At 47.9% G+C, this 26,517-nt stretch overlaps 2 protein-coding genes across 5 annotated transcripts in view; both read left to right on the top strand.

The window, feature by feature from the left end:
* The window catches only part of LOC120950146 (protein takeout-like), a 216,006-nt gene that overhangs the window by 130,914 nt on the left and 58,575 nt on the right, over positions 1-26,517 (top strand). The gene's annotated exons all lie outside the window — the stretch shown is intronic.
* LOC120950772 (soluble guanylate cyclase 88E) lies at positions 934-26,508 on the top strand. Of its 4 annotated transcripts, XM_049606055.1 has the most exons (13): positions 942-1,177; positions 3,241-3,522; positions 22,252-22,550; positions 22,642-22,923; positions 23,001-23,206; positions 23,353-23,476; positions 23,544-23,812; positions 23,884-24,235; positions 24,293-24,425; positions 24,497-25,227; positions 25,301-25,371; positions 25,440-25,691; positions 25,830-26,508. In XM_049606055.1, the coding sequence occupies exons 3-13, from the start codon at positions 22,383-22,385 to the stop codon at positions 26,131-26,133; spliced, it is 2,892 nt and encodes a 963-aa protein (XP_049462012.1). In that variant the 5' UTR covers positions 942-1,177; positions 3,241-3,522; positions 22,252-22,382; the 3' UTR covers positions 26,134-26,508. The 4 variants fall into 4 exon arrangements, 3 of the variants coding, with proteins under 3 accessions (XP_049462011.1, XP_040224989.2, XP_049462012.1); XR_007451936.1 differs by having other exon boundaries at positions 934-1,177; positions 23,884-24,425; positions 25,440-26,279; positions 26,332-26,508; XM_049606054.1 differs by having other exon boundaries at positions 934-1,177; positions 3,337-3,522; positions 23,884-24,425; positions 25,440-26,508.

The following is a 26,517-nucleotide window of genomic DNA, read 5'->3' as shown; positions in this document are numbered from 1 at the left end:
TTTCTACTTCTTCTTTTTTTAAGTTTTCAAGTAATCATTTCTTGTAAATGTGAATTATTTCTACTAGTTTGTTTGCAATATTATGGGATAATTTCATAATTTCCCTTTTTTTAGCTTTGAATTAATGCACTTGTACAGCATTAAGCAATTGTTTCATATTTTCCTTCTTCGAGCTCTAATGAACTGTGCTATTTGCGCAAGAGAACCAAACAAAGCTAATAACTAAAAATAACATAGAAATATGTTTCTGATCTGACAATTTTTTTAAGCGCAAAAGATGGTTCTACAAAAGACTTAGTTTTTAATTATATCTTCTTCTTACTCCATTATAGCTTAAATCATCCTGTAACACTATTTCATTATTTTTTTTCATAAAATCTGCTGTTCTGGTAATTTAATATGGCGAAATTTATGGGTCAAAATTTGTGGTATTAATGTTGTAAATTAATCCATATTTTACTTTTCAAATGCTAGAACAAATTGTATTACCATCCAAAACATTTTTCAACCATTCGCTTATTGTTATGCCACTCACTGTAACCCAGTACGCCCAGAGGACCACTAGAGGTGGAAGGTGAAACGCAACTGGTCGCCCGAGTATCATCATCATCTGTTCGGCACTCGCACAAAGTCTCAAACTACCACCCCTCCCCTCCCCCTCCCCTTCCCCTGCCTTACTTGCCCTCCCACAACCACCCTGTTATCACCCGGGCGCAAGGAGCTGTGTGCGCGACTCAACAGAAACACCCCCGCCCGATGCGGATGGAGACGCATCATCACATGGTCGTCCCCTAACCCCCCCCCTCCCCCTTCGAATGTGTCGCCCGCAGCATAAAGTGGGTAAAGGAAAAAGCGAAACGCGCCAAGACAAATGGATACATTTTCAACGTTGCGCGTTGCGCATCGCAAAACATCGGGACAGCATCGGGTTTTTCGAGAGAGCGAGAGAAAGAAAGAGAGAGAAAGAGGGAGAGCTAGCTCACGACTTTCCCGAGGTTTGGGGCTGCATTCGATGATCCTGCGTTCGGCCAGTTCAGTCGTCGAACGGCAGGCGGTGTGAACGCTCAAAAACTCTCCTCCGCGAGCCAAACAGCATCCGCCGAAGAACGAACCATACGCAGTCGTTGGCGGCGTTCCCGTGATTGCTCGCGTTTCTCGGCCGCGTAGTGTGCTCCCGGTAGGTTTTCCCCCCGGTTTTTGTTTACACACGATTCCGGCGCAAGAATTGCAAATGTGTGTGTGTGTGTTGTGCTTGTGTGCACGCATGTGGGAAAATTGTTTCTTCAAAAATATAAACCCGCTAACCCTATGGACGTGAGATGCCTTCGCTTTCGGGTTGCGTTAGGTTAGGTCCGGCAGTGGCAATGGCAAAGCGTGAATGTTTACTCAACCTCCGCCAGGCGGTGACAACAATTCCCCAGCTTGTGTGTGTGTGTGTTTGTGTGTGTGACGAGTGAAATGATGTGTTGAAAGGACCCGTGACGTGAAGAGAAAATCCCACCCAAACTCCCCACCGCTGCTAATGAAAACACAAGCGCGCGCGCGGCAGGGACATTTAGGGGCCCGAAGCGTTGATGAAACTGTTTACCTAAGCGCACTAATCATCTCCCACGACGGCAAGCGATGATGTGCCCGGCGAAGCCGGCAAAGTTCCATGCTGATTGGTTATTAAATAATTTCTTCGCTAATCATGACCTCCGACATACACCACAAAACCCCCGAACCGCTCGGTCGATTAGCTCGCTTTCCTATCGCATTCGTACGCATTTCAATCGGAACACGGCTTTGACAACGGTTTGACAGCCGTGGCTTACTTGGATGGCAGTAGATTATTTCCGCAAGATTTGAGATCTCAGCAAATGTCAGCAGCCAAACGATGAAGCGTTCTGGGACGAAGATGCTTTCTACCCGCCTTTGGGAGTACCGTGTCCGTCTATCAATCTTCGTTAGCATTCATTAGTTAGCAGGGGACGGTAAGCGCTCCCTCCCCCCCCTTGGGACGGTTCTGGGTGGGCGTTTAATTTATCATCGGGAATTTATGATTACGCGTTCAGCGCCAGCCTTTTTATTGGGGCGTGCGTTTTATGCGTTGTTTTGCTTTCCTAGGGTGCTTGGCAATCGCAGACGGCGTGGTATTTCTGTTCTCGATACAGACCTTCCTCAATCCGGGATTCTGAGGCCACTCAAGCGTCTGCACACTTGACTTGATCTGGGGAAAAGGGGAGCCGGATGGAGAGCTATTTTTGAAACCACCACCACAGTTTAATTGAACGTTAATGAACAAAGCTTTAGGAGCGAAAACATTCCCTCCCAGCTCCCGTGCCGGCGTGTTGTATTAACCGTAACCACTTCAAACGCGGCAAGGGATCCGGGAGAATTGCTCCCCATTATAATTTGCAACTTAATTTGACTACCGCTCCCGTCCTACTGCACCGAGCACATTCCGCTCCAGGGAGAGCAGAAAGGATATTGTCCTTTTAAGGCAAATTTCGCCTCAAACACTCCGTGCTAAAAACTTTCCCACCCATCTCGGGGCTTAAGAAGCTGCTGCAACATTCGCCTTGGGCTTAAGCTTGGGGCTTCTACTTGGCGCTGTGAGTGTATTCCCCACTCCACTTCCTTCTTAATACTCATCTAAGTGCTCCCATCTTCTTACGGGAGGGCAATGTCGTTTTACCACCACACTTACCCATCCAGGCTTATCAGCCCGTATCCATCCCCGAGATTGCGAGTCGTTCTCCCAACGGGGATCACACGCTGGAACCTTCGCACGCGGGGAATTTCACTTTACTTCCAACTGTCAATTTAACATCCCGCATGTATGTGTGTGCATGCTGTGCGATGGAGCGATGCGCAACGCGTCTTCGATACGTGAGCCAATTTTTTGGCGGCTCCTCTTTCCGTGTCGCTTTCCGTCGTCGGAAAAGCTTCCCTCTTCGCGTAAGTGAAAAAGGTCGAAAGAAGTCGCGCATGGTGGTGGTGGCTACCCTCCAGGGACGCACAGGAGACATCGCACACAAAATCGGATGAAATTACACCGTCCTTAGTCCTGTGTCTTGGCATACAAAAAGCGTGTTGCAGGGAAACAGTCTCCAAGGACACTAAATGAAGAAAAAAAACGCAACTAAACGAACAATTTGTACTTACGAACCAGAGGCAAGATTAGCTGTGTGTGTCAGTAAATGTGATCCTCCAATAATGCAGGGGGATTTTTGTATCGGTTTCGGTGTATGTTTTTAGCGTCCCTCGTCCTTGCGTGTGACGATCCCTTCCCTTCACGGGTGCATCCGCAAGTGCATTGTAATCGCATTGTAATGCTACCTACCCCACACCCAGTAATGTGCAGTGATTGTGGCGGCTGGTGACGTGCTTCGATGACGGTGAACGATAACGGTGTGCCAAAGAGCGATGTGTAAAGCGATCCCGTCGCACAAGTGAGATTGATAACGGCATCATTCATACAGGAGGGCCGTCCGGAGGGCGAAGACGTACCTAGCCTGCAGCGTCACCACTGACGTAAAGGTACGTAAATTGATACGCACAGGTCGTGTGAGAAAAAGAAAGAGAGACAGCAAGAGACAAAGAGCACCGAGTGCTTCTGCTGCGACGTTTGCCATTACTCATAATTTGATCCTTGCCTCGAGACGCACCGATACGCTCCGCGAGGGTATTTCCACTGACCTAGGACGAGCTAGGACGAGCTAGGTAGGATGATATATTCTGCAGCTGACACCTACCTCCGCTGCTCGTCAGCTCGATCAATCACCGTCGGGGTGAGAGGGCTGCCGTGTGGCAGCTTGAAGCAAGACGTCACAAGAGCAGGGTGGGACATTCTCGGGACACTAGTAACCCTGGCTCGAGAGTAATTGTATCATCTTGCTCTGCTCGATACGACCAATCAGGAATGGTGGGGGGAAAAAATGGACGGAAAAAATCGAAAACAAAGGGCAACCATCTCTTGAAAGGAAAGAATTCAAACGATTTCATCACGAAATGCTTTTTTCGTCCGTCTCTGCAGTTTAAGACGGTTTCTGTGGAACGTTTATTGGAGCCTCGTTTTCTTGCCGGTGTATGGGTCACAAATGGACTCCATTGAAGCAAAAATAGAAGCAAAGAAAGTGCTGCACCATTTGCGCAACGAAGTATTTGCTTTGCTAGAAGATTTTATTTTTTCATTTCGCTTTGTTTTTTGGTTAAAAATTCTCAGAACGACCAAACAAGTGAAAACAAATTCACTAAGCTCCCGTTTTAAGACCCGGGCAGCCTTAGCTGCCACGCAGTCCCATGTTTGTGGGACGATTCTGGGAACGGCTTGGGCAACGCTTGTTGATTCATGTGCCGTCTTCGGGCTTTTTTGTGTGTTTCATCTTAATATGATGTCTTTTTTTTTGGAGTAAGCTAATTTCTTCTGCGAATTATCAAAAAGAAATTCTCAACAAAATCAAAGGGCTAAGCATAAGCGAATGAATAAAATTAAAAATAATAATATCAACACGGCGAACAACACGTTCTTTGTAGTTGTAATCGTGAGGGGAATATCAAAAACGGGCAAATATTTTCCCAATCCTTGTTGGAGCAGGGCCGAAAGCCGATACGATGGTAGCCAATGTTTGCGGAGTGCCTCGTCAACCCGTCGTCCTTCATATGGCGCGTGTTGCTTTAGGAAAGGAAGGTATCTGTTTGTACAGTCCCTTCTTCAGTTGAATTGGTTCAAAGGGTGCATTATAGCTTTTTTTTAGGCTTTGGTACACAATTCACAAATTTTCTTCAACATCGAAACGACTCCATCTTGGAAAATTCTTGGATTGCGAGAGAAGTTTGCTGTAAAACGTGTAAAGCTAATTATAAATTTCTCAGCAACGTAATATCTCCCACATAGGGGGGAGGGTATTCCATTTCATTGAACTATTTCTTCACACAAATATGTTACTTTTTGCTGGACATGACACGAACCATCAACATCTTTTCCTCCAAATCTCCTTCCACAATCATAATCCATCAATAGGGATCTAGATACATGCACGCAGCACTGAGCTATGGTGCCGTCAGGTGGTAAATCTCCTTCCCCCCCCCCCCCCCCCCTCCAGATCAGTCACTACACCTTTTATCCCCTCGGCGCTCAATTCCAGTGATCGAAACCCATTTTTACCACCTTTACTTCCCGCGTGGCCGTTCCAAAAATCCTTTCAAGTGAAAAGTGCTTTCATCCTTTTGCTACCACCTTCGTGGCATTTAGGAGGGGGAATGTAGACGGGCTGTTTCAGAGGCGATGATGGGATTTTTGTACATATTACCATGTTCTTTTTTAAATATTCAACATCGGTGCGCATTGTTGCTGGAAGAAGTAGGGGCAGATTGGGGCGACGCAGAACGATATGACGGGCTCCAATCAACCGTACAGAGCATCTCGGTGTGGCGTTAACCCTCCTCAATATCAACCCTCTCTCCCCTTCGATGGGTTGGTGGCCAACGGTAACGCAAGATTACTTATATCCCACGCGACCGAGAGAAGAAAAAAACAGCCTGTCATTTGTTACAAGTCCTTATGGTTGTCTGTGTGTGTGTCTGTGTCAGGATATGTATCAGTAGCTTCTTCTTCTCCAAGAGAGCGAGAAAGAGTGAACGAAACATACGGGTTTGTTTCGGCTTTTCGGCTAAAATTCAGCCTTAAAATATGACGGCAAGGTGCCGAGATATACCGCAGATCACGTGTAATCCGCAGACTTGAACGCATTTAAGCGCCCGGGCTTTGGCCAGTTTGTGCGTTGTTGTGTTGTGTTTTTTGGGCTGGTAAAAAATGAACCAGTTTGTTATTCGATACAGTGACAGTGATAAAGGCAGCCAGTTTGTCACGGCCACGAGCGCCGTCTAGGTCGTGTGGGCCACCACGTGAAGGAAGATATATGATGCTGTAGAAGGCAAGCGAAAAACAACCGAGCAAATGACGTTAAGATTTATAATAAAGCTTTCACTTCCCCGCCGAGATAAAACCGATCCGACATCAAACATTGTTTATTAAATTGCCCTAGTACAATCAGCCATCCCAAAACGACCTCCGACGACTGGAACTGCGGCGATTTAAAGCGATCGTAAAACGGAGATGCACCGGCGTAAACGTTACAATTTCATTTTCATCGCGTTTTGCAAATTGGAACGAGATAAATCATTTGTTAGAATTATTTATGAGCTTCTGGTTTACTGGTTCACGCGACCCGTGATTGACTGCACGATGACGTTGATGGTTATGATGATGATGATGATGATGATTGGCAACTGGCGAATCGCAATGAATCGGTACGGAAGGAGCGAACTTTTTCCACTGGCAGTGGGAAAAACTTTCGCGCTGTATTCCTTTCCATATTGCACACACACACAACCGAACGCTGGCACACTTTAATAGGCCACAATTTATGAGTTTCTGTGGTTTAAATGACCACCCCATGCGGTGTCGTTGGCACGTATCGCACCGGGAACGCACGGGTAACGCATCACTCTTTGGGGTTGAAATTTATTATCCCAAAAGCATCCGGCAAGGGAGGACGAGTGGGGGAAATTGCCACTGGCGGGGATACAGAAGGGAAGTGTGCTTTTTATTGAAAATCGATCGACATGTTTGACACTCACACTCCTTCGGGTGTGCGGGTAGGGGTTAATTGTGAGACATGTAAGACTTCTGTCGCTGTTCGGAGGCTGTGCAACGGTTATGACGCACTTTCGCTCGAGACAGGCTGAAGGAGGATGAGGCATTGTAATGGAGAAGAAGGGTAGGAACGGTTCAATCGATGTTCGCATTTGTGATGGTGATTTGTAATTACAATGCCAGCACAATTCAGAATCCAATTAGGGAAAGGCGTGTTGTTTGTTGTTTTTATGTTCTTTCTTTGGCGTCGATGACTTCTTCAACGGAGATGGTCTGTAATGGGGGGCGTGTTTAGTTGTTGATGAAACTGTAAATGAAAGAGGATAGCATAGCAGTTGTGTTGGTTTGTTAAAAGCATTGCTTTCGTCTCTTTTTCGTTTGTTTTTACAGCCAATTACATTTATACCTTAGAAAACCCCTTACGTATCATGCCAGAGAGCTCTCTTCTTTGCTTTAGTTGTAACACACTCTATTTATACTATACTCTTTGCAATATTTATAACACTTTAAAGCACAGCGCTGCCGTATCTACACATAAACAGATCAGATTCATTCACACGTTACACATGTCTACATCGGTAAACGAATCTCCTGCTTTGCGCCACCATTCAAAACACCTCTCTACTCCAACACCCTAACGCCCCGATCCGATAAAAAAGCGACCACAAAAAAACCATAATAAACTCCTCTTTATCAACCCGACAGCAGCATTGGCATCCATTGGCGAATCCACCGCGCTAGAATGGTGGCATCACGCGCGCAAAATATGCGCCAAAAAAAAACACGCACACGCGAGTAGGAGTCTCAGCTCCCTTCAGTCAGATTATGGCTGCCACGCTCGACGGGGTAAAAGGGAGACCATTTACTACCCTTTAACGTAGCCCCATAGTACGTTTGTGTGTTTTTCTTCTTTCTTTCTTTTTCCGTGCAAGGCTGCAAACCTAATCGGCAGCCATTTTTTGGCCCGGGCAACACAATTTAATACACGGTTGATATTTCCATCGCCACGCCACGTCCATCGAGGGATATTTGGGCCAAAAAAACAGGGCAAGGAAATGGATGATTCTTGCCTTCTTATTCCACGCTAGCGTTTATGTTTTGCCACGTGAAGAACCACGAATACGACCGTGATGAATCCCCAAAACCCCGAACGAAAAATCTCAACCTTTCCCCAGTGTGAGACGGAGGAAACCGACGCCGGAAAATAGACGCGCGGCATGAGATGTTTTTTTTTCGGATGGCAAGATGAGTCGTTTGGGTCGCTCCTGTTTCCCGTTTGTAGGCCTGTCTTGTTAAGAGCCTGCCTTATCCCCGCAGCTACCATTAATCCCCGTGGCCCCGTGGAAAGTGTATATCTATGTTGGGCACAACCTTACTCCTCCCGGATGGGGCGTAAATGTAAGTTTGTTGTTCAAGCCTTAATTTAAAAATAATAGACAAACCAGTTTTGTTTCCTCTTCTGCTAAGCCTCGCCGGCCCGGTTGCAGTGTTGTTTAACATTGTGGATTTGGGCAACTTCGAAATGTTAAACATGGAATAGAAATAATGAGCCGATGCGTATCGTAAAACCCTTCCGTTAAAAAAACGGGGCGTAAAACCACATTTAGAAGCGTTGTTGTCCTTTTTTGTTTCTCCCAACACTAACAAAGATCTCGCTGAAGCAACAAACTCGGCACCGAAGAGTGCGCCGCAAGAAGAGTGTTTTTATTGGATAATAATCACACGCTGAGTCAGCGGCACGCTCCATCGGCGACGGCACAACGGCCGTATTGGAGTTGATTAATTCAATTAATTAAATAAAATTCCACTTCCGCGATGTTATCGTCGTGCTAATGGATAAGATAAGGCCTAGCCGCACTACGGTAGCGGCTTCGGGGGCCCTTGGCACAGAGCATAACGCAATTTCGGTTGTTCGTCGTCTGTTTCATTTGCCAAAAGCCCCGGAAGGCGGAACGGAAAGTATCGCGCACCAAAGCAGTGCTGATGCTGACTCAGGTAACTTTGAAATGGCCAGTTGTTCCCCTGCGTTTGTGTGTGTGTGTGTGTGTGTGTGTGTGGGTAGAGGAAGGTAGAAAAATATTATTTATGTTACTTCGACAAGCTTTCCGCCCACCCCGATGAATTAGTATGCCATTCACGCACGCTTCTAAATAGGCCAGCCGGATCCGTATCCTCCTTGCCCGGGGGGTGCGCTACTTCGGGAAGGAAATCAAAAGTTAGGCGCCATGATAAGCCCTGGCTCGTACGTGATTTGGCGTAGGTAAAGCAAGTGAAGGCAAAGTGCGTACGCTCAAATCTGCACCGGCACGTGGCGTTTCACTCGCCAAATTGAATGGTTTGCCGTTGAAAACGTTTAACTCGAAAACGTTTCAGCCGTAGACCTCGGGCCCTAATTCACTCACAAATCACTGTGCAGTGTGGGCAGCTGCTTACACTGGCAAGTATGAGTAAATTTAATACATTTTGCTGGAAAAGCCCAAATAAACCCAACAACGATAAGTTCCGTGCACAATAAATGGTACCCAAAACCAACGCTTCATTGGTTGGATGCTAATGATTGTTCAGGTTTGGCACAAGATGCTTCTACGTATCCATCTTCCCCGTAACAGTGCGTGGCCCCCCGTGGTTTGGCTTGCAAAGGGACGGAACTTATGCGACCCATTCGGTTTATTTATTTTCCTTGCCGTCTACTAACCGGCAAACTGTTGTTAACCGCTGGTGGGCGGTTTTGTTAGCTTTGCGCTGGAAAAAGGTGAGGCTGGAAATGGGCTTCGGGTTTGGGGTACTGTCCTTCCCGAAAAAAAAAACGACAACAAATAAAACAATCATATGTTTGTGGGCCCATGGTCCATGGTGCTTGTCTGCCGTGCCGGATACACATCGGCTTCCCCTCCCCCCGAAACCGTTCCGTTGAATTTCAAACAAATACGGTACGGTTGTGGCTTTTTTTCTATCCTGTGTTTTGGGAAAGTTTTTGGTGGTGGTAGCGAGTCGCTTGTTCGATTGTGTTACTGTTTCCACTTCCGGAGGCTTGGTTGTAGCGCAGAAGAAATTCGTCTTCAGTCGCGTTGTGGCCGATCGCGTCGAAGGGCTGAGAAATAAAGGAAGCAGAGCAACACAAAATGGTACACCTTTCCCGGGAATCCTTAATAATGTTATTTCATTCATAATCTATGGGCGGTGTTTTCCAGCTAAAATATAAACTGTACGGTGCAGTGAGAAAAAACCTTTCTTCTTAGGATTTTTGTTTTTCAGTTGAGATTGAGATCTTTTCTCTGGGTTTACAATATCCGGGCAGCAGGAAAAGAAAAAACGTGAACACACAATCATCATTTTCCGGAGAAAATTGATGCGCCGTAGATGCGTTGAAAACACTTGAATAAAATTGATTTGCTTACTGTGAAAAGACGCACAAACTGAAAACGAATTGGTTGTGTGCTTTTGGTGTTTCAAACAACAAACCACAACCAGCAAACAATGGTCATGCGAGTTAGTGTGCCATTTTGTAAATTAAAAATGCAAAGTGTGCATGTGTACTTTATTTGCAACCAAAACACTATTCCGGCAGGGCATGACACAGGGAATGTAGAGTTGATCTAATTGAAAAGCTCCCGCTAAGCAAATAAGCGTGTAAGCGGCTTAGGTAACGTGTTGCCCGAACGGAATACCATTCCAATGGTGCGCGTTGGTAAGCCGGTTTTATGAAATTAATCAAAACTGAAAGCAAAATTGAAGTGCTCTCTTAAATTCCATCCGGTTCTGAAAACGTAATGGCAAAACTCGACTTTAAGCTCTGACGAGCTTTTTGAGAGCGCAAGAAGACGTAAAACTCGGATCGAAAGTTAATCTCGCTCGCCACACTGCCACACAGCCACTCGGCAAGAGTCCATTTCGAACTCTGTTTACAGCCTCCACGGGGCCTTCCGTTGATCCCATTTGTAAACAAACTGGCCCTCTGCACGGTAAGCATAAATTGCGCTCCATCTCGCCCAAAATGGTGAAGTAAAATCACGCCACACAAAGCTTTAAACGTCCTTCTTTCGATGATTTTTGAATTTGCAAAACGGCGGCGAACAGCAAAACAAAAGTTTCAAATTTATCGCTCGTTAATCGGTTTATGTTAAGGTCGTAATGTATCACTTTTATTGATAATATGCTTGCCGGAGGCTCGAAGCAGCGACGGCCCTCTTTACGGCCGGTGATTTCTAATGCGTTCCATAACTCATGCCGCAAGCTAAACATGTTCAACATTTTTACACAAAAAAAACACATAATTTAATCCTTCACCACTGAAAGCACAAAAGCTATGGATGGTGGAGTTTTTGTTCACCAAATGTCATCCAACGCCAGACCACCACCGGGCCGGGTGGGTTAGGGAAACAAAATCAATCAATGTTTCGAAATAATGTGCCCACCATCAGCCTCGGGACGCGGCGGAGCGCATTCTCCCCGATAGGATCTGTATTAAGTCATGCGAAAGGATGCCTTGTGGTCCGATCTCGTGGAGCTATGATCACACGGTATGTGTTTGTGTGGGTATGTGTGATAGGGGTATGGGGTAGTGGTTAAAGCCAGGACAACCAAAAGTTTCTGAAACATGCTACCCGTTGCTGTTGTGATTGGAATGGTGACAGACGACGAGAGAGAGAGGACAAGGGAACCATGGTCGCGGTTTATGTGAAGCAAATAAGCTTCTCTCGGCTTACAATGGATGGTTTTGCCTACATGTGTGTGTGTTTTACTCACGTGCGATTAATTTCACACCACGGTGGGTGTTGACGGGAATGATGAATCGATGTGCGCGTGGGACCGGTAATCGGTTATTTTAATTTTCATTTCACAATGAAAATGGGCTTTTGAATGAATGATTGGTAGATTAGGCTTATCTGTAGCATGTTCTTTTCATTTGACGCACATTAATGGGGGTACACATGACGCTTACCATCATTTATTTTTATATGCATCATCTCTTTGTGTCATTTGTTCCACGAGGCTGTTGTGTACTACTATAAATTACAATTTATCATAAATTTTAATACATTTCTTCAATTAAAATAATCTTTTTACAATGTTTACAATAAAATCATTGACACCTTTCGACGCCATTTTTCCGAGAAGAAAAGTTTCCATTACACGATCCTCGTTGTACTCCGGATGTTTGCTTTATCATCTCTACCTATCTACCTTTTGCTGGATTGTCAGAACACGATTTCAATTAACTACCGGAAGGACGTTCCACTTCCGTTCCAGCGAGACGTGACTTGGCACGAGGAGCCACGCGATGCAGTCTCTCCCGTGCGTACCAACGTGGCAGGTGCTGCCAGATCGAACGTTGCTATCATTACACCAGCACACACACACACACACAAATACCTCCCAGTTGCTCAAGATGTGACTGATTGTGATCCCGGAGCTTTCGCCCCGCTAGTTGGTTTATTAGCCGCTTGCAGATGGTGTTTCGCATTAATTACCCTCGCCCGGGTTTAATGTACACTCCAGAGCTGTTCTGGCACAATCGTTTCTGGCAAACGTACACACCACATCACCGAGCTTGACCAACGCACGAAACCTTTTGTAGTAATTATAATCACCTGTTTACGCTTGTGCTTGTACGATTCCAACTTCAAACGAGGGCGGGTTTTCAGGTTTACCTTCACGTTCACCGTCCGTCGGTTGCAGTAGGTGTGCTCATGTTTTATGCAACCACCATGCCGTATGGAGCAACCTGGGGCAACTTCTGCCTGTGACCGAGCACCCGAAACCAAGGCGAAACAAATCGAATCACCACAAACACCAGGCGTCTCCATTGGCCCGCGAACGCGCATGGAGATGGCTCGTACCATTCGCCTCCTTTTAACCGTATGTTTTACCCTATATGGAGCATATCATGCAAGCGTACACATGTTCAGATGCTCAGAAGGATTCCGAACTCGTTGCAGAAGCACCCTTCAACCTTCAAGGTGTGCTATGAGTGCGTCCTTGAGAGGGCAGTCTAAGTGGACTCTTACTCTTACTTGGAAGCTTCCAATCTGGTCATCTCTGATTCGTCGTCGTCTGTGGTCGCAGTAAAACATCAAAAGAGTGTATCTCAAAAATCTAATTTTGATAGAGATACAACCTTTTTTTGTCGCTTAATTTGTTTAGTCTAGCATTGAAAGGGTTCAAGATTTGGGTTAGAGACTAGAAATGATTTCTTGCCGAGCTATTAACCTACCGCTTAAATATGTTTAATTACATGAACACAAGCTGATTGCTTTTCGATTTTGCTTTTCTTTTAAATTATGTTCACATGATTTGGCAAGCATTTAAGAAGCTTATTTCACTCACACTCAACCCGCCTTGCTGATCCAACGTCCCTTCGAGGCCCGAGATTACCTTTGTGCAGCGAGACCCAAACAAACATCAAGAAGGTTTAATTGAAGCAAACAGCAATCGAGCGGGGTTTTTTCCCGTTCCTTAAGGTTACTATCCTTCGCTTATCTGCTACAGCATCCGATTACGGCCGGCCCTGTTGTGTCGTGAAGCATAAACACCGCCACTGCAAGGGAAGCAAAAGCCAACGGAAAAAGCAGCAAAACCAAAGGTTAACAGCCGAAGAAGCAAAAGAAAACAAAAAAGCAATACACGCTAAAGTTGACCGAAAATCGTACCAGCCAATCCAGCGAAACCACGTCGGAAATCCACATTAAGGCCCTCTCGCTTCTCTGTGCCGGTGCAATAAAAAACACGTTGCGGCGCCCTTTGCTCTCTGTTGCGATATGCTCTCGGTGGGTTTTCCACCGCCCCGCCAGGGAGCCAAATTCGATGCGAGGATAAACTTTGCGTCGGCGAACAAGTTGGTGAACAAGCATTCCGACAGGACGGTTGACAAACTGTTGTTCAAAAGCTGCTTTATGGTCGTTTAGAGACGGTTGTTTCGTGCTGGTGAGACAATGGGATACGGAGATGGCAATGGGAACTATGAGAAAGAAACAAACGACGCACACAACCGCAGCTAACCTCTCCTGTATCAGTGTTATTTCATAATCGATCGCTTGGTAACGATTTGTAGTTTTTCTATCGTTTGTTTCGGGTCCGGCCGAGAGAAAGAGGGAGCTTTTGTGGATTGTTTCTCGTGTGTTTGCAGTTGGTGTAAGTCTTCAGCAACGCTAAACAACTTGTCATGATGCACGGGGTGGTGTAAGAAAGTTACCTTACAGGATCAAAGTGTTTTTTCGAGGTAAAGTTTAAGCCCGGATGATAGTATCAGCAAAGAAACGAGCACACACCTTTTCAAGACATCTCAAGGACGCAATCGCTTCCAAAAGGCCACACGACTGGTAGCATTCGTCCTGACAATGATGACGATGATTCACGATACAGAGTAGTGAGGAAAATCGATCAAAAGTAAATAGCTTACTATTTTCCTAGGAAAAAGGGACGTGACAAAGTGATAAGGAAAAAAAGGTATTGGCTAGATCCCCACTTCACTAGTCTGCTCTCTTGTGTGGATTAAAGGATGAAACAAAAAAGCAAAAGAAAACATTAATTTTTATTATTCCCAGGGAAATTATCCAAACGCAAGCTCTACCGCCGCCTTGACCGTTCGTTTCACAGTAACAAAAAAAAGAAACCAGCCCCTCAACTACAAACAATCCCATAAAAGATATTCATCCATCCGGTTGACTTGCTCACAGTGTACCTTTTTTTTGGTGTCACTGTGTCCCAACACCCCAAACACGAATGGGCCACGAATCGCCTGCTTTTTTTTGTTTTTGTTAAAGCGATTACCGATTTCCGGCGATCTCTTTCCAATAGCCGCTTTTTTGTCCTTTTTGTCCTAGCCCCTGTCCTTTTTGTCCTAGCTCTCCTTCTACTCTCTGCGACCCACCCGCTTTGGTCGAAGTGATCAACGATATTGACGTTGTCATTGTCATGATTGTCTTTATCATCTTTCCCGTTGCGCGCGTCCCGCTCCCGCCACGAAGAGTGCGCCATCGCCGGCGGGCACCCGTACAAGTACCACCGTTGCGTCTGTGTCGGGTATCTACCAAACCGTCGACAAGCATCCCTCATTTCGTATCCTCATAAGATACGCTCTAGCTATGAAACAAAAGGAACGGCAAAAAGACCGGCGCTCGCTGGGCAAAAGGGCATTATTCTTCGCTTATTGTCCATTGACTAATTGCTCGGATGACACACCGCGTCGGTGAGCTGCCAAGTCTGAGTATCCTTGAGCGGCCATTTCGTTTGACAGTGGCGGCAGCACACTGCACCCCAGTGCACCGAGTGGACTACGAGGAGCGGGGAGGGAAGCCTCAACACTGACAGGCTGCGTGTGCGTGAAACATGCGACAAGTTCGTCACTCATAGCAAAAGTGACACTGACACGAACACCACCGGGCAGTAATTTACGACTATCGCGGGAAGGAATGGAAAGGCTCAACTGTGGTACGTTTGTCTTGTACGTTGCCGGTGGCGGTGGTGGATATAAACGAATCATTCTTAAATGATTGTCCCTTCTTGGAAGACGACAATTAAAATGTGTCCATCTTTTTTATTCAGTTTCGGTTTATTGGCCATTGGCCCGTTGGATTCCGTGGAATGGAATTAAAGGGAAAGCGGTATGAATTTAACCACAACTCAATTTTGAATACTTCCAATATTTCGAAGCGTCTTGGAACCGCCAACAGGGCACACAAGCAGCGGAAAAGGGAATGCTGGAAAGCAATTTCTTAATTGTACAAGCGGAATCAATTGAATTGATGCGTTCGATTTCTACTGAAAGGCGATACAGGTCGTTGTGGAAAAGACGTTCATCTAAAGACAATTAACCGCTCCATAATTTACGATCCTGGCCCTGAGCTTAATAGGAAACGGACTACACCATTTGAATGCTGTGTGTTATGCGCAACTTTACAGAACGTTATGCACACCTGCACCTGAAAAGCGCAGTAAAGGGCCACACAAAACGGACCTGCAAACTTGTGGATCTTTCACCGATCTGTGTCGCATCTGCAGTTCGAATTTATTTCATTCCAATTCCACACCTACACGGCTACACACAAATACACACACTTTTCTGCGACATCAAGTTCGGACGGACAACCTTCGCCAAACAGTCGAGCTGGGTGACCGGCAAGCTCATTTGAATTTTAATAGAGGTTTTGCATTTCCATACAAAGTGAAGATTTTTATGGACCCAATAGAGGCACAATGGACGCGTTTCGTTGGGGGAAGTGGCTGCTGGCTGGTGGGGCTGGTGGAGGAAATTTTATTTATTTCCACTCACAGGAAGAAGGCCCAAGTAGTTTACAGGATGGAATAAATCGGATCGGAGGTCAATTTCGAAAACCCACAAAAGGCTGCGAGCTGAAGCTACTGGTGCAACATAAAGTAGATACATTCCACAGCATCACTTAAATATAAATCAAACCCAAAAAGGGAGCCATTAGTGAACGCCCCATCTATAAATAAGTGCGCGAGGCTATACTGTAGATTTGTCCACCAAAACGCCATCATCTTAAAAGGACATCAACCGGCGCAATGCAAGACAAGCGCGTGCGCAACCCAAAATGCCATCAAGACAAACGCAGCAACCAAATTTGCATCGGATTCCATCGACTGCACGGTTGGCACTGCGTTTATTATTTCGTATTAGTATTTATTTATTTTAGCAACCACACACCCGCAACAAAACCCCCCGAGGGCGACAGCCCCAGGTCACGTAGCTACGATTGCGAAACAGTGACGAAAAGTTAGTGCTGACGTCCACCAGCCGTACGCGTGGTACGTGGCACAAAAAAAAAACGTAAACCTCACTCAAGCTAACAAGTGAAGGCAGAACACGGCCAAACCCCAAAAACTAAACGAACACAACACAACAGCAACAAAAAAAACGATTGTCACACGTATGAAAATAAATTCCTTCGGGTCGAGCGTGCGCTTAAATGGCGATAATGTGTGATCATAAAGCGTTATAAAACCAATTTTATTACCTATACGTCCGGCCACGGTGGTCACGGTGATGCGTAATGGGCAGCAGGCTGGCTGGCAGGCAAGCAAGTGGTGGCCACTGGCTGGCCGATTGCCACTAGATTTAATGGTTAAATGGGCGGCACAGAAATACGTTTCATACCAACTGCACACCGTCATGGCGTAGACCTCAGCCAGGGGTGCGGTTGCCCCTGGCCGTCCTTGGTGCCGATGATCTTTCTTCTTCGGACACCCTTCTGCGTTTCGTGCATCAGTCCGAGGGGGAGGACGTGCGGATCATTTGGCGCCAAATTTGGGCTGTCTTTATGAGCCAAACGCTCTATGGTTCTCACGCTCTCACTGTCTCTCTCACTCTCTCTTTGCTGCTAGTTTCGTGCATGTTTCGATGTGCATCCGTTAGTGGCACTTGCTACTGGAAGTTGGCTGTCTGCTTCCTATGTCTGCAATTAATTACAGTACGCGGCACTAAACCAGCGTGCGCCGGGAAGTTGTGCAGCATGACCATGTAATGAGCATGGCCAACGTGATACATACACTTAACGTAAACTTTTACCGCAAGCTTTACGTACAATCTAGCGCAAAAGGAACGAAAACGAGTCTCAAGTGCAGTGGGTCACTACCAGCAAACAAATTTACTAAAGAGGAAGTAAAACTGTAGGAAGAATTACATCAAATGACTCATCGAAAGTATTTGGATGTTGGTATACATAGTTTTGAAATGTGATAGAGAGGAAAATATAAGAATCAATGACCTGATTGCAACAATAATCTATTACTGAATTACTTGAAGCTTTCCGAGCTTTGCTCCAACCTTGGCCACGTGGGAAGCTTATCATTCTTCGCTCTATTGAAAGTAACTCCCTTCCCAAACTCTCCCCATCACGCTTACTACGGACCAACAAATGGCCCCGTTTACTATGATCGACAGGCAATCTTTTCTTCGTTGCGAAAATTAAATTTCTTCCAATTTCTGCTTCTCCACAACGGTTCCAGCGTACGCCGGCGCTGCACATACCTTACTTTCATTTATCATTCATTCATCCGTGCTGGTGTATTTTTTATTTATTGTATTGAGTAAGAAGAAAAATGCCCCCGAGCGGTTCTCAACTCAAACGTACGTTCAAAATGATTAGCTGTAAGTAGTTCTCCACTGCAGCCGGACGCAGCTGAAGAATTTACTTGGAAGAAACCAATTCGTTACACCGCCATTCACCGATTGGCCGCTTGGCCAGCATCCTACCATCCAGCAAGGTAATTCGATCGAATGCCAATACAACACATACACACACAAAGCACAGCATGCCATGCTGAAGGGTAGGTACTGCAGGCTGCACAGTTTTGTGACCCGACGGCATGTGCTCTCGATGGCTCGGTCTCTTATTGCGCTGCAAAATTACATTCCACCATCATCACCACCACCAACAGCAGCAGTAGCAGCGCTACAGTCAGCTGGTCAGCGGGAAATTGGTGAAGCTATTCACCCCGACAGCACCATAAATCTTAATCCAAATCAAATTATTTCGCTTCTCGGTAGGGCAGGCTAACATTACCGCTCACCAGAATGGAGGCCAATCTGGACGTTTGCCAAACACTGGGTTCCCGTTCGGGCTTCGGGGGCTGAAAGTCAGCTTGGTTTTACGATCTACCCTGGCGTGTAACAAAGCGTGGCACAGTTCGTCCCTCCCCAACAGCCAAACGGGAGGCACACGTGGGAGGCTCGGAAACTTTGCGCGACGATAATGTTATCATCATTTATTTCGGTGTATGCCTTTCCAGTTCATTAGTGGCAGGGGGCCCACTTCGGCCACGTGCTTGCACCATTTTGGTGCTTTAAATTACGCAATTGCTAATTATTTCCTGCCGACCGGTTTGCCGCACACCAGCCCAAAAATGCTTGCGGCAGCATCGCGTCTTCCGTTTTCAAGTGCAGCAATCGGAATTAATTAACGCCATCTCACCCCACGGTCATCAAAGGGAAGGACGAGAGAGAGTGAGGGAAAAAGCGACAAAAAAGTGAATGCAAATAGGAGCTCCAACGGTGAAGAATGGGGGCGAGCCGTGAACGAAGAGGCAGCTAGAGGCCTTTATTTGCGCGCAAGAAAAATCACAAAGGCAATGAAGGAAAACCCCCTGCCACCGGATTGTGTGGGAACGATAACGATGGTAACGCGTTTGCGGGTATTTGTGATCGGAATGATAGGATGTCGTCCTGAATCAACATTCCCCCTCCCAGTGCCCGAGACACAGCCCGGGGACCGGTTGGGGTAGGGTGTGCACTTGGGAAATTGAAAGTTTTGCCTCACTTCCACAAACATTTTCTTTCTGCCCGGAGACGGGAATCTTTTCTTCCCGATTCCGGGTAATCAAAATTAGCTTTTGCTATTAAGCTTTATGGTGCGTGCAAAGGGTGGTGATAGGAAGCATTCGGGTTCGAGTGGCACAAGTGTCATCATTTGTTTGTCATTCGCTGTGGATCAGAGAGGAGCCGAGTGGTCAGGAAAAGCCGATGATGCTTTGGAATGCAGATTGGTCAATCCCAAACGCAAAGGAAGCTAAACTGTCCGTGCGCCTTTGTGTGCGAGGGCTGTCTGTTTATCTTGCGTGCAAAGTTTTATCTTCCCTGGCAGCAGCTGAAAAGGAGGATGTGTGTTGCGGTGAAATATCTATTATGTGTCTTTCCTGACCCAGTTTGGGGCAGCAAAGTTTGACCTATTCAAAAGGCAAGACACTCTGGACGGAGAAATGACAAAATTGCGCCACCTTATTCAAGCGTGTACGGGGGGAAGTTTCAGCCTTCCGTGCGCCATTCTTCGTTTATTAAATAGATGTTTTAATTATTTGGGATCGGTTTTTGTGCGAAAGTTTGCTGCTGAATTCGGACAACTTGCAACTTGTGTAAGAGGGTCAGAGGCTGGAACGATTTAAGGTGAAAATTGAATCCACCGGAAAAGCAAGAACATTTACCTTTCCAACAGTAGTTAAAAGGAGTGAAAGAAAAAAGTTTTTTAATAAAACTTTGCTACAACAAAGTGAAAAATAAACTGTCATTTAAGAGGGTGGAAAGAAAGAACAAAAGAAACTAACACAGACAGACAAAAAAAATGGCTATAAGTCCCAGCAAATGAAGCTGTACGTTCAATTGTCACCCAACAGTCACGAGGCGTGCACGAGTCAAAGACCGGCGTCCACGATGCTCCACCGGGATGCTCGCCCCGTGGGACAATCATTCATCGAGAAATCGTCCATTAATCTTTTTTCTCCCTTTTTTGCTTGTCCTTTTCGCGCTCCGTTTGCGCACAGAACTTTTGCTCCGCGTGTTGTTTGCTTCGTTGCGGAGGAAGTGACAATTTTAATGAGAAGACAGCAGCACCACGTTTCCGTTCGGCCGGTGTGACGAGCTTCCGGCACAGGGTGTTACACTTTGCGAGCGTGCACACCGAGCAATTTATTTCAAATGCTTAAAAATCCTTCATCCTTTCGTGGAACAATTTAAACTTTCTCCCGCTTAAAGTGTGCCGTTTTTATTCTGGTTGCGATGTTTTTTTCCCCCGGAATTTGCAACACATTTATTGTGACGCCTCTCGTCCGAACCGAAGCGGACCCGAAAACCGAAAAGCGCCTAAATGTAGACAATCGTAATCACCGTCACCGGAAATCCATTTCGCTCGCCAAAAACATTCCATAATCGCGCACTAATCGCCACGGCGCGGTCTTTTGTGACTTTCCCTCGATCCGGTCCGGTACGAGATCCGGCGCTGTCCGCCCATTATCGCGCGCTTCCCATTGTTTGCCGGCGCTTCCCATTGCCAGTGCGGTTTGGTGCGCGCGGGTGGCATTGGCGGTAAATGAATTAGAGGAAAATATGTCCGGAACGATTTCACAACTGTTTGCAAAGCGGGTTTTCCCCCCGGTGCCGTGAGGATTAATAGAAATTGAAGGGATTTGCACGAGCCGCTGGTCCTGCTTCTCCCGCGGATGCGAAGCAATCAACTCACGACAAATGGACATCAACAGCAAAGAATCGCGCGGAGTGCCAAGCCGATGCCGGCGACCCGGGACAATCATTTGAAATGGTGGACATTTGGACGCAACAGTGAAGAGAAAGCTGGAGCGCGCTGATGCTTTGCGGAGTCTGGCGGAAGGCTTCGCGCATAAAGATTCCAGCAGCGAGAAAAGCGAAACAATAAACACGTTTGAAGAATGCTGTGAATAAGCGCGCACAAACACAGATCCTCATACACAAAAGCACCCGTAAATGATCTGTGCGACATTCCGTGTTTGCCAGTTTTGCCACAGCACGGTACGGACATCCACGGAGCCCCATGCTTTCGGGATTTGTCGCTCGTCCCGAGCCGGATCCGTTATCCGGCACGCTGGGTTCGTTGGGTTCGTTTATTATTCATTCAGTTTGGGAAATTTTTTCTCGAGCCACCCGTACTGTGCTTTCGAAGGACCCGGGCGAGCACTTTATTAAACTTTTGCCGTAACGGAACGATCGGTTTGCCGGCGGTGTAGAGGCGCGTAGAGGCGTATAGATGATAAGAGGCGCACTGTGGTGTGGAAATTGAAACAGCAGCAGCGGTGTGGTAGCAGAAGTTTGTGATTGTAATTTGTTGGTGTAGAAAGTGGGTTTGGATTTGTTTAAACTTTGCGTGGTAACTTCATTCATGCTTATCTAATTTATTAATTTATTCAAACATTATGATTTATTTGAACTTGCTTCAGTAACGGAACAATCGAGCAAGGATGGGCTGTGGCAGGAAGCTCAACACCTGTAGCGTGTTTGAATTTAGTTAAGGAAGATCGCATACATTTTTGTTACCATTTGTTTTATAGCTAAAGCGAACTCTTCATCGTGGAACTCAAGAGGTGCTTTAAATAAGTTAATCAAGTTATATAAATTAAAAGCTATTCAAAAACCGGGTTGGGTCCTCATATTGAATTACTTTGCATCTGCATTACTTCCTCGATTTTATGGGGAACTAAATAAAGTTTCCTGATCCTCTCGAACCTCGGTGCAGTGTACTGCTGCCCTTGCCTAGAAGCTTTATTTAATTTTCCACCATCAGCCCAGCATTCTTGGGACTTTTAATGATTGGACTACGACTCAATCGGTATAATGACACAAAGCGGAAGCGCACTAGCGCCACCTTCCCACACCGCTGCATGGCGTATTTTCAATTAGCCGTAGTGGATTTGCTAGAGAGATAATATTGCAACCCATCCAATCCAATAAGCGGTGGATGGCACAAACTTCGAGCGAAAACTGTGTGGTGGTATTTTGAAGTGTGAAACCAAAGTAAATATATCTCGGCACGAGCCGGGAAACCTCTATCGCTATCCTCCGGGCACAGCATTGGCCACAAAATAAGCGAAGTTTTGCGATGGAATGGCACGGAACGGTTAGAACAATAATGGACGGGCGTTGGCTTGGGAGGAGGAGAACCTGCACTGGCTGCACGGGCTGATCCCCCAATTTGGCTAAACGAGCGGGGATAAAAATACAAATAAATCAATTGACGTCAGCGCACACTCACTGACAGGTTTATGCATTTTTCAAATCGTTTTTCCATTTCTCTCTCTCTCTCTCTCTCTCTCTCTCTCTCTCTCTTTCTCTCTTCCGTTTGACAGACTAGTGGGTAGGAGCAACCCGTGCGCAGAGGGCAAACGCACCACCGGCGAGGCGAGGGAGTGCCCACGTAGTACGTGACGACCGTCGGCGGTCGCGTCGGATGCGTCCGGACGCTACCGGTGCCACGGTGCGACTATGTACGGGCTGCTGCTCGAGAACCTGTCCGAATACGTGAAGGCCGTCTACGGGGAGGACAAGTGGGATGACATCCGCCGGCAGACGGGCATCTCGTCGCCCTCGTTCAGCGTCCACGATGACTACGACGAGAATCTGCTCAACGTGCTGGCGACGAAAGCGCAAGAAGTAACGTCGTGAAACGTAACGCGGTGGGCCTCGCAAAAATGGACTTTAATTTCCTCCGTATGGTTTGTTGGTTTGCTCCTCTGGTTCTCAGATTCTCGGTATATCGGAGCGTGACTTCATGGACCAGATGGGCGTGTACTTCGTCAACTTTGTCAGCCAGTACGGGTACGATCGGGTGCTGTCCGTGCTGGGCCGCCACATGCGCGACTTTCTGAATGGGCTGGATAATTTGCACGAGTATCTCAAGTTCTCCTACCCGCTGATGCGTGCGCCCAGCTTCATCTGCGAGAATGAGACGCGCCACGGCCTGACGCTCCACTATCGGACCAAGCGCAAGGGCTTCGTTTACTACACAATGGGCCAAATTAGGGAGGTACGTACGCAATGTTTCTGCACACCGAACTTCAATTCACCTTCCCCCAAACGTCTTCGCGTCTTGGGCACACACAGGTGGCGCGCCACTTCTACCATAAAGATATGCAAATCGAGCTGGTCAAATCGGACCTGCTGGGCGAAACGAATCACTACACGTTTCAGCTGACGTTCGACAACCGGGCCTTCTCGCTGGCCACCCTGGCGATGACGCGCGAAGAGAAGCACCTGCCCATTAGCGCCTCGGTACTGTTCGAGATATTCCCCTTCTGCATCGTGTTCGGGTGAGTCGGGTGGTTCGGGCAATGCGGCAGGCCCTTTCACAGACATCGTGGCGCAATAAAGCGTGTTTAATGCGTCATTTTGTTGTGTGTCTCTCTCTTTCTTTCTCTCTCTTTCGCGGCACGCACTACATCCATTCACGGTGCAGGTCAGATATGGTGGTCCGCAGTATAGGCAACTCGCTCATGGTAATCCTGCCCGATTTGCTGTCGAAGAAGATCACCGATTGGTTTGAGCTGCGACGGCCGCTGATAGCATTTAAGTTCCAAACGGTAACACAGACCCACTCATTCGGTCAATGCTTCGGACTTTAATGTAGCGTAATTGTCTCCTCATCAGATACTCAACCGCACCAACAACATCTTTGAGCTGGTTACGGTACAGTCGGTGAAGAAGCGCCCCGAAAACCAGCGCAAAACCGAGCTCGTCCTGTCGGAGGAGGAAGAGGAGGAGGAGGTGGAGCGGCGCCTGCGGCTCAAGGGCCAGATGATCTACATGGAGAACTGGTACATGATCATGTTCCTCGGTACGCCCGTCATGCCCAAGCTGACCTCGCTCATCAGCACCGGGCTGTACATCAACGATCTGTCAATGCACGACTTTAGCCGGTAGGACCTACTCGTCCGTGGTGCCGTGTTGAGCTACCGAGTTCTATCCCAATCGCTCTCTCTCTCTGCAGTGATCTCATGCTCGCCGGTACGCAGCAATCGGTCGAGCTCAAGCTGGCCCTCGACCAGGAGCAGCAAAAGTCGAAAAAGCTGGAAGAGTCGATGCGCAAGCTGGACGAGGAGATGCGCCGCACGGATGAGCTGCTCTACCAGATGATCCCGAAGCAGGTGGCGGACCGGTTGCGGCGGGGCGAGAACCCGATCGACACCTGCGAGATGTTCAACAGCGTCTCGATCCTGTTCTCCGATGTGGTCACGTTCACCGAGATCTGTTCCCGCATCACGCCGATGGAGGTGGTCTCGATGCTGAACGCGATGTACTCGATCTTCGACACGCTGACCGAGCGGAACAATGTCTACAAGGTAGGTTTTGCCGATGGTTTGTATGTGGACTGTGCTGATCTACTGAATCGCTTGCAGGTTGAAACGATCGGCGACGCGTACATGGTCGTGTCGGGCGCTCCCGCCAAGGAGCAGAACCACGCCGAAAAAGTCTGTGATATGGCCTTGGATATGATCGAGGCAATAACGGATTTGAAGGATCCTTCCACAGGTAAGTACTGTGTATGCGTTAACATCTCCACACGTTCATATCCGACATTCTGCTGCCTATCTGCAACGCAGGAACTCATCTTCGTATACGGGTCGGTGTCCACTCGGGCGCCGTGGTGGCCGGTATCGTCGGGCTGAAGATGCCCCGGTACTGTCTGTTCGGCGACTCCGTCAACACGGCCTCCCGCATGGAGTCCACCAGCCAGGCGATGCGAATACACATATCGGAGTCGACCAAGCATTTGCTGTCGGCGAACTATCGCGTCAGCGAGCGGGGCGAGATCGACGTCAAGGGCAAGGGCACGATGAAGACGTACTGGCTGGACTATCGCGAGAACCGGCCCCCGCTGCAGCTGCTGGACGAGGAAATTAAAACGCCCGCGATCGAGTACGACCCGGGCAAGGATCGGCGGGTCAGCATTCCGTCCTGTATGTTCTCGCAGCCGGCCCACAAACAGTCGCTCGGCGGACTCAGCTCGGCCGGGCTCGAGGATCGGCGCGTCTACTCGCCGGTCACGTTCGAGGATGTGGCGCGGCGCAGCATCGCCAACTCGCCGGTCAAGCTGCACGCGTTCGGGCCGCGCGGTCGCGAAAATCGATCCAACTCGACCGGGCACGCGTTCATGCACAGCGTGTCGGACGTGTTCGGTTCGCTCGTGAACGATACGGAGGAGTTCCTGGAGGATCTGCAGCACCGCAACTCGATCAGCAACACGCTGTACTCGGCCTCCACGCCGTCGCCCTGTCCGTTCAGCCCGCCGGCACAGTTTCGCACGAAATCAAAGTCCTGCTACCAGGCGCAGGTGAGTCATTTTGTTGTTGATGGAATGTTAGTTTGATTGGGAAGAATTAACGAGATCGTTTACACTTTTCCAGTTCATGGATAAGGATCACGAGCTGCTGTCCGGAGCAAGCAAAGCGTTACTGCAGGAAGTACCGAAAAAGCCGTGAGTGTTGTCCCTTCATTCGACCGTTTCCATCCTACTCCACACGGAAACCTTCCCTCTCATTCCAGCAAGGGCATCCTGGCGAAAGCGCAAACCGTCGAGCACGGACCGGCCGCCCCGTGCGAGCACAAAGCGAAGGCCCGCAAAGCCAAGCTGGACGCGGTGAAGCAGCAGCAAACGAAGGCGCTGGAAAAGCTCGACCAGATGGTGCAGGAAATCTACGACGCGGACCTGCCCGGCATGTGCTTCGTCAATCCGCCCGGTTCCCGGTCGGACGGCAACATCTGCCAGTCGAACAGTTGCACCCTCGGTAGCAGTAGGTCCGTAGTGGACGCGAGCACTAGCGACACCGCTTCCACCACCACCACCGCCTGTAACGCACTCTATACACTTAACCTTTACTTTCCCGTTTCATGTTCACCCGGGTGTGCTTGTGGGCTTGTGCCCGACCACTGCAGCCGACCGCAGGCCGTCCCTTCGTCCCATTTGGGCGCAGGGCAACCGGGCCCGTCCGGCAGTGGTTTGCCGGGGGCGGCGGGTGCCGGCCCTGGTCCTGGTGCACCCGTCTGCGAGCTGCATGCCCATCTGGCCCCGCGGCACTGTCACGGTTGCGAGCCGGTTGCCGGCAAGGTACCGCAGAGCATGAGCTTTCAACACCCGAAAGAGCACAAGTGCTGCCCGGCGGCAGCGGCCACCGCGTACGCCACCCACGGTCAGAACGGACGACACAAAGTGCACTCGAACGCTTGTCACATTCTCTAGGAATGTCCCCTGCCCCGGTAGTGGACCCGTTGTAGTGGGTTTGCTGTAGTAGCGCACGTACACATCCCTAGAGTTGCATCATAGGTGTTCGGTGCAATGCTGCGACACTTACGACGAAAGCTTTAACCGAACCCAAAACCGGTCAAGTAAGATGTTTCTATTTGTCTGTAACTGTTTTTTACGTTTTTTTTTTTCTAGACAAATGACCGTAAGGTTTGTACGGGGGCACGGTCTAGCTGCACGTACCTTGCATGTTGTGCATACTTAAAGTGTTTAAACTCGCGCAACTTAACCCCGGCGGGCTAATATTATGTGTACACGGGAGGGAATCAGTAGCTTAAGCGGATCGTTGTTCTAGTGATATTGTGTCCATAAGGCGCACTG

This window comes from Anopheles coluzzii, chromosome 2 (assembly GCF_943734685.1).
Source record: "Anopheles coluzzii chromosome 2, AcolN3, whole genome shotgun sequence".
In the NCBI taxonomy this organism is placed as follows: Eukaryota; Metazoa; Arthropoda; class Insecta; order Diptera; family Culicidae; genus Anopheles; species Anopheles coluzzii.
Note: the sequence above shows the minus strand (reverse complement) of the source record. Positions and strands in the feature narration are given on the sequence as shown.

Bases quoted from the DNA above. Each gene is read 5' to 3' on its own strand.
- LOC120950772 (XM_049606054.1), top strand. From the start codon at position 22,383: ATGTACGGGCTGCTGCTCGAGAACCTGTCCGAATACGTGAAGGCCGTC. The intron at 23,813-23,883 runs GTAGGACCTACT...CTCTCTCTGCAG, and splicing joins TCAATGCACGACTTTAGCCG to TGATCTCATGCTCGCCGGTA. The intron at 25,228-25,300 runs GTGAGTCATTTT...ACACTTTTCCAG, and splicing joins AGTCCTGCTACCAGGCGCAG to TTCATGGATAAGGATCACGA.